Source organism: Schistocerca gregaria, chromosome 10, assembly GCF_023897955.1.
Source record: "Schistocerca gregaria isolate iqSchGreg1 chromosome 10, iqSchGreg1.2, whole genome shotgun sequence".
Classification (NCBI taxonomy): domain Eukaryota; kingdom Metazoa; phylum Arthropoda; class Insecta; order Orthoptera; family Acrididae; genus Schistocerca; species Schistocerca gregaria.
Genome location: NC_064929.1, coordinates 86,094,510 through 86,111,405, shown reverse-complemented (window position 1 = coordinate 86,111,405; position 16,896 = coordinate 86,094,510). Strand labels below are relative to the sequence as shown.

At 42.4% G+C, this 16,896-nt stretch overlaps 1 protein-coding gene across 2 annotated transcripts in view; it reads left to right on the top strand.

The window, feature by feature from the left end:
- The first annotated feature begins 156 nt into the window (after positions 1 to 156).
- The window catches only part of LOC126293698 (serine/threonine-protein kinase 11-interacting protein), a 182,219-nt gene continuing 165,479 nt past the window's right edge, over positions 157 to 16,896 (top strand). For both annotated transcript variants that reach the window (XM_049987004.1, XM_049987003.1), the window contains exons 1-2: positions 157 to 541; positions 9,290 to 9,475. In XM_049987004.1, the coding sequence (XP_049842961.1) occupies positions 377 to 541; positions 9,290 to 9,475 (351 nt within the window). In that variant the 5' untranslated portion in view covers positions 157 to 376. The remainder of the gene's footprint in view (positions 542 to 9,289; positions 9,476 to 16,896) is intronic.

Here is a 16,896-nt window from a genome sequence, read left to right as displayed (position 1 = left end):
TGTGCTTGTAATAATCTTGCTTTAAAACAAAAATTATAGTGCAGTATCTGTAATATTGGATTTATGTCTCAAACTAATTTTTTAATACCGTTAGATTACTATATCAAAAAGCTATTGTCATTGGCAGCGATCTTACGCAACGTTGGTGGCGACGAAAATAATCGTTTGTCATCAGCTGATCGCTTGCAAGTGATTCAAATTTTTACGCAAGATGACGCATATTTTTGTAAACAGTTTTTAGAATCTAATTAGTAATGGAAACCGTACCTGTTGTGTTGCTTTGATGACATGTTGATCTTAGTGGGGAATCTTAACAGTCTACGAAGCGTATATATGTTATTGACAGTTGTACTCCTGTACATAGAACAAATGTGAGATGTGCGATATACAGAAATTGGTGAATTTATTGCGCGAGAATGTTGATGCTATCAGCAGTGGACATAGTTTATTGGTTCTCACAGTTCCAGTGCTACAAAAATTGAATGAGTCGTTTGTTCTTATAAACGAACAGGCACCAAATTCCAAGGATGCTGCGGTCCAGGTAGGAATGATGACAGCTAATAGATAACTGTAAAAAACTGTGAAAATGAGCATTGTGCTCATGAGAGGTATTGGTAGAATAATATAACCAATTGTATATGCAGATGAGGTAAATATTTCATGAGATTCATGGTAGCAGTCATCACTTTATTGGTATAATACTGCTCAACAATCGACAGTATATTATGTAGATAAAAATTTAATGCTCCTAAGGAGAATTTTAACCAGCAATGTCGCTTGTTTAATATGATAGAAATGTTGAGTAAAGGTAAAGTTAATAATTTCGAAAAGTACTAAATTTAGACAAAAAATTTTAATCGGACAACCCACTTATAACAGAGAAAAACAGTATTCTTATCGTATGAAAGAAAATTATTTGCAAGTGATAGCCTAATACCTTTCCTGTTTGCGTTGTCTGATTTGTTTGTATGTTATAATTTCTTATTTGGCACATATATGTACGGGGTTTTTGTTTTTTAGAGAACTTGACCGTCAGTATAGGCGCAAGACTAGAATATAGTTCACACATTTCTTAATAACGACATTTCAAATTTTTCAAGTCGGTGGATGATTAAATTATTTGGCTGCACAGCAAACTCTAACAATGGCAAATCCGGGACACAATATCAACAATATGAATCAGAAGAGAGGTACACATAGCTAAAAGTGACAGAGAATAGAATTGTGAGACGAAAGAGATGAGCATTTCGAGGCGAGTGTAGCATTCTCCATAAGCTAAATCAGAAAGAATATTGAACAGCCATGGATCACTAGAGGAATTCAAGCCTCTTGTGAAGGGAAAAGGGAATGTATCTGTTGAAAAGAACAAGTAGACCCCCTGCAGTAGTTGCACACTACAAAAACTACTCAAAATTACTAAGAAAAGTTATCAAAAAATCAAGGAACATGAACATAATGTCAGAAATTAATATTTCCGACAACGGAATTGAACTGAATGGAAGGGCTACAAGTAGCAAATACATTTAATAATTAATCCTTAAGTATACTAAAAAATATAGGGTCAAACAACTCAAGAGAAAAATCACAGCAGTATATTAGGAAAGCAACTTTCATAAAACTCAGTTATGTAAATGTATCAGCGACTTCTCCTTTTGAAATCAAGAAAATGGTGTATTCACTCAAAAACAAAATCTGGTCTGGTTTTGGTGGTCTTTCCAATAGAGTACTAAAGATTTGATCCCATGCAATAAGCACTGCCTTATTTGAAATATATGTAATGTGTCTCTAGCTGAAGGCATTTTTCCAGAGAGATTAAAATACGCCATTGTTAATCTCTCTTAAAGGAAGGTGGTAGGGGAGATGTCAATAACTACTGACCTGTTTTGCTGCTGTCATCATTTTCCAAATTTTTTGATAATGTGCAGATTTATAGGACAGAATCTCACCAGAGCAACAATATTATCCTCAGCAAATAACAGTTTTTCCTTTCAGAAGGGCCACTCTTGTGAGAATGCCATTTATCTGTTCACTCAGTAAGTTTTACAAGCATTAAATAACAAAGTGGTGCTGGTTGGTATATCCTGCGACCTGTGTAAGGCATTTGACAGTGTAAATCACAATATTCTCCTAGATAAACTGAAGTTTTATTGGGCTGATGGTATAGGTAACAGTGTATAATGTCATATCTAACTAAAAGCTGCACTGCATAATTGAACCAATGTAGTTTGGGGACATTATTCTTACTGGGTAGGAATCATGTATGGGGTTCCCCAAGGCTCAGTCTTTAGTCCATTATTGTTCCTCATACATGTTAACAATTTTTCATCTAATATACAACAAGCAGAATTAGTTCTTTTTGTTGAGAACACTAGTATTTTAATCAGTACAATCACACATACAGCAACAGAGCAAATAGTAAACAATGTTCTTAAAAATATCATTGACTGGTTTTCTGCAAATGGTGTCACCCATAATTGTAAATAGGCACAACATATTCATTTCTGCACATTTAGGGGTACTACACCACTAATAAGTGTAACACATAGTGAGAAAATAATTAATGGGCGGAAAGTTCAAAATTCTTAGGTGTTGATACAGATAAGAATTTATCTTTGAAAAAGCACATTTTGGAACTCTTGAAACAACTTAGTTGAATCATATTTGCACTCAGAATCATTACAGAGCTTGGGAAGAGACAAATAAGGATGTTTACATATTTTGCATTCATTCATCTTTAATAAAGAAAGTCTTCATTCCTCAAAAATGTGCTGTAAGAATACGTGGGTGCTCACCTATGGTCATCTTATAGACATCTGTCTAAGGAGTTGGGCATTCTGATAACTGCTTCACAGTACATTTATTCCCCCATGAAGTTTGTTGCAAGTAATTGTCTACAAATCAAAAGGAACAATGATGTACATAATTACAATATCAGAAGGAAAAACGGCATACATTACATCAAAAGTTGCCTTTAGCACGAAAAAAGGGGTGCACAATGCTGCAACTAAAATTTTTGATAACTTATCTAGAAATATAAAATGTCTGACAGAAGTCCAGTAAAACTTGAAAACAAACTGAAAAAAAGTTTGCCCTTGACAACTTTTTCTTTTCCATAGAATTGTTGTTATTATTATTACATGTTAGTATTATTACATGATAGTGGGTAGGAATTGCTGAGTCCAATTTTTTTCTTCTTCTTTTTTTAAACCATATTTACAAATTAATTTGCAATGTGAATGTAAAATGACTCATTCCACATTTATATGATTTATCACATGTATGAAGTGAAGAGAAAAAACTAGAAGGAAGATCCAGTAAACATATTACTAGATGGAAAAAGGATAAAACACAAAAGCTCATTTGTGTGCATGGGAAGTTTAAAGACATGGAATGGAACCTGTACAGAAGAAATAAGGAACAGGACGCTATGAGAAAGAGAGCATTTGAAAAGGTGAAACAGTTACTAACATCTAGAAGAATTCCAATGAGCTGAGTAAAGGATTTTCTGCATGTTGTGTGTAGAGTATAGTGTTATATAGCAGTAAATCACAGACAGTTAAAAAGGAAGAAGAAAAATGTTCAGAAAGTTTTTAAATGTGGCTGTGGAGAAGAAGGCTTAAATTGAAGTGGACAGACAGACTAAAGAATGAAGAAAACTGGGGAAGATAGAAGATTATTTGTAAGTGATCAGAAAGAGGAAAAAAATATTTTCCGGGGTACATACTGCGTAAGAATTGTCTGCTACATATAATTATAGAGGGAAAAGTGGAAGGAAAGAGAAGAAGTAGTAGGAAGAGAACTGTAATGATGGATGACTTTGGAAGAGGACAAGCGTACAAGCAGATAAAGGAAGAGGACACAATACCTGTCATAAGACAGGTAGGCCTACATTAAAGAAGAAACTATTCACCTGGGAAGAGGTGCTGAGTGGGAGGCAGGCACAGGAGGTAAACTGCCTGCCACTCAGTAACTTCATGCGTGTGCTGAGAACCAAACTGCCTAAGTCTCATTGTTGATAGAAAAATCTTTTATTTTCTACTTTCTCTCTTCAGTACATTTTTACTATTGAAACAAGCCAACTTCCTGTGCACTCTCTCGGCCTCCCTGCCATTAACTGACATTTACAGGCCGTTGGAAGTGTAAGGGTATTCCCACGATTTTATTTCAATTGATTATGAGCAGAGAAACTATACATCGACCGTGAATTAGCCACAATAAATGCTACTCCTACTTGTGTCGGCGTTCGTGCCTTAGCAGAGAGGTAAGGCTTAGAGTGTTATAGTCTCCCGAAATACCACCTCCAAATACAAGAATACAAAAGTCAAATTTTGTACATACCTGCGATTGGGCCCAAAATAGTGCACGAGTGGTAAAATTTCAAACATAAAATACACTTAATAAGACAGTAAAAATGAAAAATACGATACTGACATATTCCGAATTTATTCCAGAAACTGTACGATTGAATTGCTACAATTGAGGCAGAAGTGTAGGGTTGAGAAAAAACTCGTGCTTCAGGAAAGTTGGACAATCAAAAATGGCACTACTCATGAGATGGCATTCATGACAGAGTTTCGTGTTCCGTGTACGCTCTCAGGCTCAAATATAATGACATTGTCACGATATATGTGGTATTAACCAGAAGGATCTCACGGCATTATCTGTTCGGGATTTAATGTGTATAAACAACTCACTCAATGCCTAGCTTTTGCAGTCCTCGGACCGGTTAATACAGTATCAGCAAGGGGGAATTTCGACGGAGCAAATGTGACAACATTGTACAACATTTCCGGGAAGAATTGGAGCGCAAAATATTGCAGTAAGCGTATTGGCCACAAATTGTAGTGTGTTTGTAGCAGGCTTTTGCATACTGTGGTTCTGGGTAAGGTGGAAGAGGGCACACATTGTGGATGTGCTGACACACGAGTTACCGGTAGAACAGTTGACCGGCAATGGCTGGGGAAGCAGTTAGTTTGAAAGTCTTAATTAGTGTATAAGGGTATGATAAGGGGCATATTATAGCAGTAAAGTACTAGCCGAAATACTGTACAGTGAGTTCGGGAGATTGTCCTCAATATGTAAATTATTAGAGTTGAGGTAGTTCAGGGGAAGCACGACATTAGAGATCCAGGACGAACCTTCTGGGAAGGGATGCTGCTCCATAAATATGTAAAGGCGTGGATTTGTGGAATTCTTTTAAATTTCGTGTAGCTACGGCTGGAAAGTAACAGTTAAGGGACCGATTGTCACACCGAGTGGTCAACGCAGGCAGTGTCGATATTTAGCAAACAGTTATGCGAGGCAGGATTACGGCACCACTTGCGGACGGGAAGGTGTGGCCTGGCAGGCACAGTGTAGAGGTGTGAACTAATCGAGCCGGTACAGAGTGCTGACACGTTTTGAAAAATGCGTGCGGTGCAGTTACGAAGACGCCTAGCGACCTGTGTGAAGGGCTGAGGAAAGCTGATGTCATAATTATCGAAGAGTACCCCTCTCGTCCCCTCCAGAGGAACTAGGTGAGCGACATAAGGAAGAGACGTATGAATGAGTGAGCCCGGAGGCTCAAAGGGGCAGCCGTGTTGCCATTCTGTCCCGTCTAGAACCAGAGAGAACAACAATTGTTTAAGTTGCAGGCCAACCACAGTGACCTCCCGGTGACGGATATCGGTGGCTGACTGGCTCGCTGAAACCGCTGCCGTAGCCGTGGCAGGTCTGCCCGCACCGCTGCGAGGAGCGAGAGGGCTGCTAGCCCACACTCCCCGGGTGATCTCGTCAGACTTTAAGCTGCCATTCGCAGGGCCGGTGCTGGGGTACCAACTTGCAGTCTCTCGAGTGCAGAGCTGACTGCGTTCGCTTCTTTACCGACGAAGCAACCTTTCGTCGGTTTACGTAATCATCGTCTGTGGACCGGGGACAATCCTCGGGAAACGGTCGATGTGTCTCATCTGCAACAGGTCTGTGTCGACGTGTGGGCAGGGGTTTCGGGGACGGGGACTACATATTTGGACCGGTTATTGTTCCACAATGCCCCATATCTGGAGATCCTGCGGATTACTTTGCCTCTCCTGCTCGAGAATGTGCCTCTGGCAATATGAGAGAATGGCTCACTGACTGCTCGGCGTCTGGACAGTGGATAGGACACAGAGGTGCTGTAGCGTGGCCTACTAGATCGTTTGAATTACATGCCAAGGATTTTTACCTGTTGGGGAATCTGAAAAGCATTATGTATGCCAAACCAGTTCGCGATGCGCGGACTCTTCGAAAGTACATTCACGACACCTGTGACGCTATTTGGAGGGACGCCAGAATGTTTGAAAGACTGTGGCAATCTGCAATGTGACGTCTGCAATGTGACGCGAATATGTGCATTGCATCCTGTGGAGGCCACTTTGAACATCTGTCGTGACGTGGATGCAATGCGGCTCTGTACCGTGTTCTGGGGCGATCTGTTGTTGCGCACACGCGCCCGCCCGCCCCCCCCCCTCCCCCCCCTCCAAACACACACACACACACACACACTCACACTCGCCATTTCCAGAAAATGTTTGTAGGATGTTTTTTCATCCATTTTCAGTCAGGAATCCGTCCTTCAGTTTTGTTAACGTTCACCTTGTAAATTATTCTTATCCATATGTTTTTATGTGTGTGTCAATAGACTCAGACTGTGATCTTCTTCACATTCGACCTCCAGGTTTTTCCTTTACTGAGATTAAGAAGCATAAGTCTTCCAGAATTTCCCTGTTTCCAGATATTTCAATGATCAGTTTAAAAATATAGTCACGTGTTTCATCACCTGATTCCTTAGGCCCTATCGTGTCTTCACGCACTTCACCACAACCTATAATTCTCTTACAGCCTTAAGAACTCTTGTTTTAAGAGAGAAAACCTGGGCTGGTCAGATGCTTTGCTATGCTATTTTCGGTTTCAAGATCATTTTTCTCCACTGGCTTCTTGAGGGATTTTTGTACGCATTACTTCCATCTTTCGTCCACGTATTTGCTTTCGAATATCAGTTTCGGCTGAATGGCACATTGGCTGTGACTCCTCCATTGCTCATTGTTCTCAGCCATTAATTATTGTTGTTTGTAAGCCAATCAGGTGGTACTATACGGTAGCTGATGACAATTGCTACTTCTGATGACTCATTTGGCAGAAGATACGAATCGAATAACTTTTGTTTTCGACACAGACAGTGCAAGATTGGTGATTGTCAATCTAGCTGTCACGGAATGTGAGGTTAGGTACTGGTTTTTATAATTTTTTTCTCATATTGTGTGTCTCGCAGTACGATAGTATTTCTGCTCAGTGGTACAGTGCCGAACTACAAATATCTCAGGTTTCATTGCCGGCGAATCCTAAGACTTCTATCCATCTATCCGGCACTTTTCATTTCTTTCACCTCTGGCAATGTTTGTCCACATGGAAAATCCTGAGTTGCACCACGTCACACTGCAGACCCTTATAGCTGGCTGGGTTGATTCAGTTGAAAACAATAATTGCATTGATGAGCGCTTTCTTCCTTTTCTTGGGATATCGTTTTGTGTTCCGTCCAGAGATCGCGATGCCACACCAAATTCGGTAACACGTATAGAACCGCAGACGTTTGCAAGGTCTCCCTGCAATCTGAAACGAGCTGTGGGAGATGCTCCTGAAAATGAGCCTCCACCCTCAGAAGAACAGCAGCCCCGCACCAGAGATCAGTGCCAAGATGAGTGGGGAAACTCAGTGCCTAAGTTTGTGAGTTCATTGAAGGATGTGGTGTACGGGTGACAAGTTGTTGGGGTTACAGAGGAGCTCATAGTGTGGTTAAAGTTGAACGTTGTACCTCAGCATAGCTTTGAATTGGTTCCTCATCCACAGTGACTTCTTCCTGCTCCCTAACTCGAAACTTTTGCTTGTGGGGAAGAAATTTTCACGAAATTGGGAAGTGATAGTTGGAGTCGACAAGTAGTTTGCAGTCTGACAGAACCTAGTTTTCCAGTGGGATGACAAAAGTGTAGAACAGCTGGACCGAGTGTATATTCTACGGAGGAGATCGTGTTGTATACTAAACAAACATTTTTTCTTCAAACAATGAAAAATCCAGGTTGGAATGTGTAGTTTTACGTGGTTTTATGCTTAATTACAGACTTACTATTTTATCAGTTGATTTATTTTCACCACGTAATGCCCGCTGTTTACGTCCTTCTTCGTTGCTGAGCGATGTATCACTTTTTGTTCTGACACTGCACCTCTTCCTTTCCTATATCTTTACTACTTTTTATCTATATAAATGATGAACTATTGGTTTTGCCATTTAACAACTTTTTAATAACTGTTAATGTGTCATCCGCCTATATGTTTTACGTGAACCTTTTGAGACTCGATCAATCTGCTTACAAAGAGAAAGCAGAATATCTATTCCTTTGACGTCGTCCAACAACGACCTAGGAAGCTCGACGCCCTCGCGGCCCGGGCTCATCCGCAGCTCGTGGTAGTTTGCAGCGTTCATTTTATTCATCGCCCACTTGCCGTTACGTCGAACTTTCGTTGTGATCGTTGGGCAAAGTCTTCCACGTTATCTGCAACATAAATAAACTTTCTTCCCAAAGTATTTCTGAAAACCCAAAAACAAACTTAAAGAACATAATAATAATAATAATAGTAATAATAATAATAATAATAATAAATGTTCTTACAATTATTGGTATAAGTCTTGGTCGATTTAATGAGGGATGGGACAGGCCCAAGCCTTGTGACACCACAAATGTAACAATATTATGAAAAGGAAAGTTGCTACTCAACATATAGTGGGTCGCAGATAGGCGCAACAAAAAGACTCCCACAGGCAACTGAAACCACACTGTGAGCAGCAGCACCAGTGCACCATGGGAGTGGCAACTTGGAGGGGGGGGGGGGGGGGGGGCTGGAGTAAGTTGGAGACTGGAGGGGGGGGGGGATTAGTATGGTGGGGGTGGTGGACAGTGAAGTGCTGCAGTTTAGATGGAGAGCAGAGGAATGGTCGGGAGGATGTTGGACAAGGGCTAAAAAGTGGGTATGGTGGTGCAACGAAGGCTGTGTAGTGCTGGAATGGGAACAGAGGGGGGTCCAGGTGGGTGAGGACAGTGACTAACGGTGGTCGAGGCCGGCAGGTTACAGGAATGTAGGATGTATTGCAGGGAGAGTTCCCACGCGTCCATTTTAGAAAAGCTGGTGTCGCCTTTATTTACCATTTGCCACGTGCGAGAATACGTTCCGAGCAAGTCAGTACTTTTGGAGACGGGACGGTTGACACAGAGTCCTCTCGCAGGTGCCGGCAGACGCCATCGTGGAGCAGCGGCTGCTGGACGACCTCGCCTTCCTGCTGCGGCTCGTGCGGAGGACTCCGGGCCTGCGTCTCGTCAGCAGCGGCGCCTGCCATCCGGGGGAGGAGCCGCGGTCGGCGGCCGTCAGCGTCGAGCACTTCCACTCTCTGCGACACCTCGTCTTGCACAAGGTTCGTGAAAAAGCCGCGGCGCACAGCCCCGTGCGTCCCCCGTCATCTACATTTATACTCCGCAAGCCACCCACCAGTGTGTGGCGGAGGGCACTTTACGGGCCACTGTCATTACCTCCCTTTCCTGTTCCAGTCGCGTACGGTTCGCAGGAAGAACGACTGCCGGAAAGGCTCTGTGCGCACTCGAATCTCTCTAATTTTACATTCGTGATCTCCTCCAGAGGTATAAGTAGAGGGAAGCAATATATTCGATACCTCATCCAGAAACGCACCCTGTCGAAACCTGGACAGCGAGCTACACCGCGATGCAGAGCGCCTCTCTTGCACAGTCTGCCACTCAAGTTTGCTAAACATGTCCGTAACGCTATCGCACTTACCAAATAACCCTGATGAGCAATACTCGAGTATAGGTCGAACGAGTGTTTTATAAGCCACCTCCTTTGTTGATGGACTATGTTTTCTAAGGACTCTCCCCATGAATCTCAACCTGGCACCCGCCTTACCAACAATTAATTTCATACCATCATTCCACTTAAAATCGTTCCGCACGCATACTTCCAGATATTTTACGGAAGTAACTGCTACCAGTGTTTGTTCCGCTATCATATAATCATACAATAAAGGATCGTTCTTTCTATGTATTCGCAATACATTACATTTGTCTATGTTAAGGGTTAGTTGCCGCTCCGTGCACCAAGTGCCTAGCCGCTGCAGATCTTCCTGCATTTCGTTGCAATTTTCTAATGCTGCAACTTCTCTGTATACTACACCATAATCCACAAAAAGCCGCATGGAACTTCCGGCACTATCTACTAGGTCATTTATATATATTGTGAAAAGCAATGGTCCCATAACACTCCCCTGTGGCATGCCAGAGGTTACTTTAATGTCTGTAGATGTCTCTCCATTGAGAACAACGCGTGTCGAATTACGAGGAAGGAGAACAGTTGGCAGGTGCTTACTTCTGGGGCGACAGATTTTGAGTATTACCGTCACGAGCACTTAAAATAAAAACATATATTTCTAGCTTTCGGTAATTCAAAGTTCTCTTCACGGGAAGGAAGCTTCATCTGGCAGGGAAGGTTGGGAATCACGAGCAGAGGCCGAGAGGGAGCTGTCTCCTCCCCTCCTCTCCTCTCCCTCAGGGCGGAACATTAAAGTTCCAAAAGGCAGAAACAATTTTTTTTTCTGCTTCAAAATGCCTCTCAAGTCGGTACTCGAAATTTGATCTCTTTGTAAACTAACACTGTTCTATATTGAATTTTCCTTTCGATATAAAATGCCTAATTGCACTTTCTGGAAGTTACTGAAACAGCTTGCACCGAGTTTCGGGGTTAAAGTGCACTTTTGGTGTCAGTGGCTCTTCCACTGAAGACTTGAATGTTGACAAGTATGACAACATATTCTCCGTGTCTGAGAGAGTGAATAATTTTTGTTGAAGAGAAAGCTGTCCCTACACAGAATTTTGTAAAATGTTACATTTATAAATTGTGGAAATATGAATTAATCACTTTTTAATTGAATTAACTCTAAGTTCTTGGTGAAATATTGTAAATTATCTAAACAAACACTGATTTTTTCGTTTTCTTGCACAAATTTTATTACAGTTATTGCACAACCTAAGTCTCACATTATAAGTACATTACTAATTCCAAATATGATAAAGCAGAGATAAACATGATGATCAGGCAAAGATAAACAGTCTCAATATCTTAGTGTATCAATCCTTGGCTTAATGTAAAATTACTTTAATGACCATTTTTTGACAAATTACATATGGAATTATACAATTCAGCAATGACTAAACGAACCTCATAATAAAGTTATGCCTCGGCTTAGAATTTTTTTTAATCTGTTCATGGACTGAGGACCAAAGTTTTACTTCTATCTAGGGGCTGTGGTATCATCTACAGGTATGTTGATGATCTGCTTTGGATGTGCAGAGGTGCTAATAGACAACTCCACAAATTTGTAGAAAAATGAATCAGTGGCACTATAATATAAAGGACACCATGGAGAGGAACCTAGCATAAATTTCCTGAACATTAGCTTAAAGTTAGAAGGCAGCAACCACAAATTTAAAATTTATCAAAAAGAATCTTTTACTGACACATTCATCCCAGTATCTCCGCAACACCCAACAGCCATGTGCTGCATTCCGTCACACGATCCACAATCTCCTTCCTATCCCCACGTCTCGAGATGACTTTGACCGTGAACTTAATACAATAAAAATAGTAGCCACAAATAATGAATTTTACCCCGACATCAGACAGAACTCTAAGTAAAGAGATGAAGAAGCAAACCAGGTTTCTATTGTGTCCAATGAACAACACAGACAAACTGGAAAAGAAATGGTGCAGATTACTTTTTATAGGGAAAAGGTCAAACAGGATAAGTAACATTTTGGAGATATAAGGTTTCTGTGTGCTTTTCTACACCCCTCAGACAATAGGCAGTTGCTTGTTCAATGCAAAAGACAAGCAACCAGTTACCACAAAAAGTGGGGTTTCTTACGATTTGTATGCCGGGAGTGTCAATCTTGCTATTCTGGAAGACTGAGAGGTCAATCTGCACCAGTGTTAAAGAACATCATAGAAACTGGAGATTGAAGAGGCCTAGTTCAGTCTTTGTGGAACATTGTCTTATGAAAAAGTGCAAATACACTCATGTTCAGAAAAAAAAAAAAAAACAGAGCACCTTGAATGACTAGAGATAGGACATTCATATTCGCAGGACACGGACATTAGTATGTTGTGCAGAAATCTGGACCACGTGAGCCCAAAGGTTAGAGGTCAATTTCAATACATTACCTATCAGTAAATTGTGCCCGCAGCTCTCGTCGTCACTATAAACCGACAGTAATGGACCCTTGTGATTTGTGCAGACGTGCAGGATGCCTTGCAGATATATGCACGAAATTTAGTATCAAATCAGTGAATTTGTAAGAGACTGCATTATTGGCACGAGAGAATGTGATGGGTCGGGACGCACCGTCGAGACTGCACGCCGAGAAGATGGACACTTCTTCCGAGTGGCATTGCAGGCATCCGCGACCTCCTCAGCTCTATCGCAACAGTGGAACACACTGCATATTATCAGGGGTGACAGCCCATCCTGTTTACTATGGCACAGGTTATGTGCACCTCGTCCTCTTCTCCGCCAACCTTTGATGAATGTGCCTAAACGTGCCGGATGGCAATGGTGTGTGGAACTATGTTACTGGGGACAGGAATGGTCTCACATCATGGTTTTGGACGAATCCAGGTCCTGTCGGTTTGAAAATAATAGCCGCATTTTGTTTTGCCACAAACGGGGACAGGGGCATCGCAGTTACTGAATTTGCACGAGATGTACAGCACCGACTCGGCACCGTACGGTGAGGGGTGCTATTGTTTGCAACCGCAAATCACAGTTGGTGCATGTCTGGGGCACTGTGAGAAGTCTGACCTACATTAATGACATCCTGCAACCTATAAGCGTACCCTTTCTGCACAACACTTCAGAAACTATTTTTCAGTAAGACAATGCACAACCACATGCTGCTGCCCAAATGTGCACCTCCTCGGTGTCACAGGATGTTTGCCCTTTGCTCTGGTCCACCAGATCACCAGACTTTTCGCCAGTCAAAAATGTGTGGGATACGGTGAGAGGACGGGTGCCAAGCTGTGAGGCGATACAAACTGCCACAGATGAACTTTGGAATCAGGTGAATGCAGCACGGACGGCTGTACCACAGGACGCCATTGGCGCATTATAAGTGTCGGTGCCGTCACGCACGGCACAAGTTATTGGGTCCCTTGGCAGATCCTGTGCCTGCTAGGCAACAGGACACGTGCTGAACCGAGGTGACTGAAATGCCAATCATTTCTGCAGAACATACAATGTACAAGTCATGTGAATAGGAACATTCTATCTCTAGTCACTCGAGGTGTTCTGTTCTTTCTGAACGTGAGCGCACGTGACAGATGTAGAAGTCTTAAATTACAGAGGAAAAGGGATCAAAATTCATCCAGTTAGAAATTCTAGAAATTGTAAAACAGATGTGTATATCCCCATACTTACTGTTAAATTAGCAAACCCAATTCAATTATTCACCTCCCTTAGATGATATCACAACTCATAGATAGAAGTAAAACTTTGGGTCTCCATCCATGAATACATAAAAAAAGTTCTAGTGTATTGCATAGCTTTATTCCTAGGTATGTTTAGCCATGTTGAGGTGTTTATCTTTGCCTAATCATCATGTTTATCTTTGCTTCATCATCTTTGGAATCAGTAATGTACTTGAAAATAGGCTTATAACCCGAAACCTAGGTTGTGCAGTAACCGTAATAAGATTTGAGAAACAAGATAAAAAAAATCTGTGTTTGTTTAGTTAATCAATTTTGTTGTTAAAATAACATGTATTCTAATAGGACAGTACTATGGGTTTCAAGGTAAATGAGAACAGCCAAACAGTTGCAGGTTGAAGATTTATTGAAATCCTTGACCACGGTTTCGGTGTATCTAAATATACCTTCATCAGAAGCAAAAATAGACATGAATAGAAAGACACCTTCATTAGCAAAAAACTTAGTACCATAACTGAGATAGAAGAAAAAAAAAAACACTTATAGCTTTAAGCAACCATGAAAATTACCAAAGTATTACAAGCACAAAAACTTAAAGTAACTTACTAAAATCACATCCTGCTGTGGAGATACATAAAACAATCATGTCAAAGGCATTGTCAGTAGTTAAAATTAAAATATCAGCTCCATCTGTACAGCATAATTATGAAGAGATGGTCGATGCAAACACAGCGTATTATCAGTACTTAGCCTGTGAACTAGTGCGAAGAGGGTGTGAAAGCATGGGTATGTATCCCTGGGTCTTAATGTGCGCAAGTGCCTCACGCATACCACAAGTGCTCTCTCTCGGTGAAACTGTCTGCCCTAGTGCTTCCACACCCTCTGCACGGCGGTGGTTACCTGGTACGACTGCTAGTCATTTCCTGTCCCTTTCTGCTCACAAATAGAGCTAGGGAAAAAGGACTGTCTATATGACTCCATGTTGTTGTTGTTGTGGTCTTCAGTCCTGTGACTGGTTTGATGCAGCTCTCCATGCTACCCTATCCTGTGCAAGCTTCTTTACCTCACAATACGTACTGCAGCCTACATCCTTCTGAGTCTGCTTAGTGTAGTCATCTCTTGGTCTCCCTCTACAATTATTACCCTCCACACTGCCCTCCATTACTAAATTTGTGATCCCCTGATGCCTCAGAACATGTCCTACCAACCGATCCCTTCTTCTAGTCAAGTTGTGCCACAAACTCTTCTTCTCCCCAATTCTATTCAATATCTCCTCATTAGTTATGTGATCTACCCAACTTATCTTCAGCATTCTTCTGTAGCGCCACATTTCCAAATCTTCTATTCTCTTCTTGTCCAAACTATTTATCATTCATACGAGTCGTAATTTCTCTTATCTTGCCACTGGTGGATGCACAGTCCCGGGTCTCTCCTGAATGTGGGGATTACTACAGTGCGGAGAGATACGAGCTCGCAGTCTTTCCTTCCTGTGTTATGCTGTGGGAAAAATGTAGGGCTGAGAGACGAGGGGAGAAATACTCCCCACACTATTTACTTTGCACTAGGACTGACAGGGAATCCTTTTTGACTACAGAGCTGTTATTCTCTGTTGCCATCTTGAGGACAGAGTTGGGGAAAGTAGCAGCACTCTCTAAAATTAGAAATGCTTCAGTTCTGTTTAAAAGGGCATCCCACGCTCAGTAGTGAGTGCCGCCTGCCTGTGATGAGCTAAGTGATGTTTCTGTAACTGCCACCTTCCACAACAGTCTCAGTGTAGTATGGTTGTCATCTTCCACTGCAACCTCCTTTCAGAGACTGATGACAAGTTACATGCTAATTGGGAACGGTGGTTTGCATTTTGCCCTTCACACCCATTGGGGACCAGAGAACGGTAGAGTTGATACTGGGACCTTCATCTACGAAGGTGGCACGTCGGCTGAAGACATCAGCTTCAAATGTACGAGATTTCGATGCATTTCTTCATGCTGTAATGGCAGCCTCGTGTGTAGCGATTGTCTATGTGTGTTCCTCTAGAACTATCTTTGTCTCTCGCCTACCCCCACCCCTTACCTGTGTATAAACGGTGGGGAACACCATTCACCCTGAATGAGATTTTCACTCTGCAGTGGAGTGTGTGCTGATGTGAAACTTTCCTGGCAGATTAAAACTGTGTGCCGGACCGAGACTCGAACTCGGACCTTTGTCTTTCGCAGGAAAGTGCACTACCAACAGAGCTACCCAAGCACGACTCACGCTTTGTCCTCACAGCTTTACTTCCACCAGTACCTCGCCTCCTACCTTCCAAACTTTACATAAGCTCTCCTGCGAACCTTGCAGAACTAGCACTCCTGGAAGAAAGGATATTGTGGAGACATGGCTTAGCCACAGCCTGGGGGATGTTTCCAGAATGAGATTTTCACTCTGCAGTGGAGTGTGCGCTGATGTGAAACTTTCCTAGCAGATTAAAACTGTGTGCCGGACTGAGACTCGAACTCGGTCCCGAGTTCGAGTCTCGGTCCGGCACACAGTTTTAATCTGCCAGGAAAGTTTCACCATTCACCCTGTTCACCAGACTACACTGTCTTCCAAAGAGAAAAGAAAATCCGGGACTCTCGATCAAATCACTTATTGGGAGGGTGAGAAGAAATATGATCTCCAAAGTACGACAGATCATTGGCAAGGTCACCCTCTATAGTGACGGCACTCTTGCACTTCGTGCCTTCTACGTCAGGCCTTCGGGGCTGCTCGACTACACCTGCTCTGCTTCTGGTCGGGACCCCTCTTCCTAGTGTTTCCCCAAGCACTTTCGGGATCATCGACGTCCCACCCGTTGGCGGTGTCTATTTTAGACTCACAGCCGGAGGAGCGACATCTTCCTCTCCTGGGATTCTGCTGAGATGTAACTGGATACTGGACAGTGGCCAAAGGAGCCACAGGTTGTCAGATGTCGAGCTTTGCATTCCTCTCGTGTCCCTGAAACTAGGGAAGACGAGCTGTCACGGACGTCGAAATCGTCCTACTACAGTACTTACTTCTGTGAATTTCTCCACTCTTCGGCATTGCCGTGTATTTCCGTTTGCCAGCTTCCACGATCGTGGCAGTCTTCCGCTTTCAGCTCTCTCTTCCTTGTCATTCCAATTACTCCTGCTCTGCACATTAATCTCGGCTGTCCACACTTCCTCCGTCATGGTGGCGACTGTTCCGGGATCACTTTTGGCCTTAGCCCTCGCTCCATTTGCCGTACGTGGCCGTACCTTTTAAGAGCTCTATTCTCAACTCCTTGCACAAATAGTCGTTCTGTATCCATTATCTCCCTAATTTCTGCATTTCTCCTCCATTCTGTTCTGA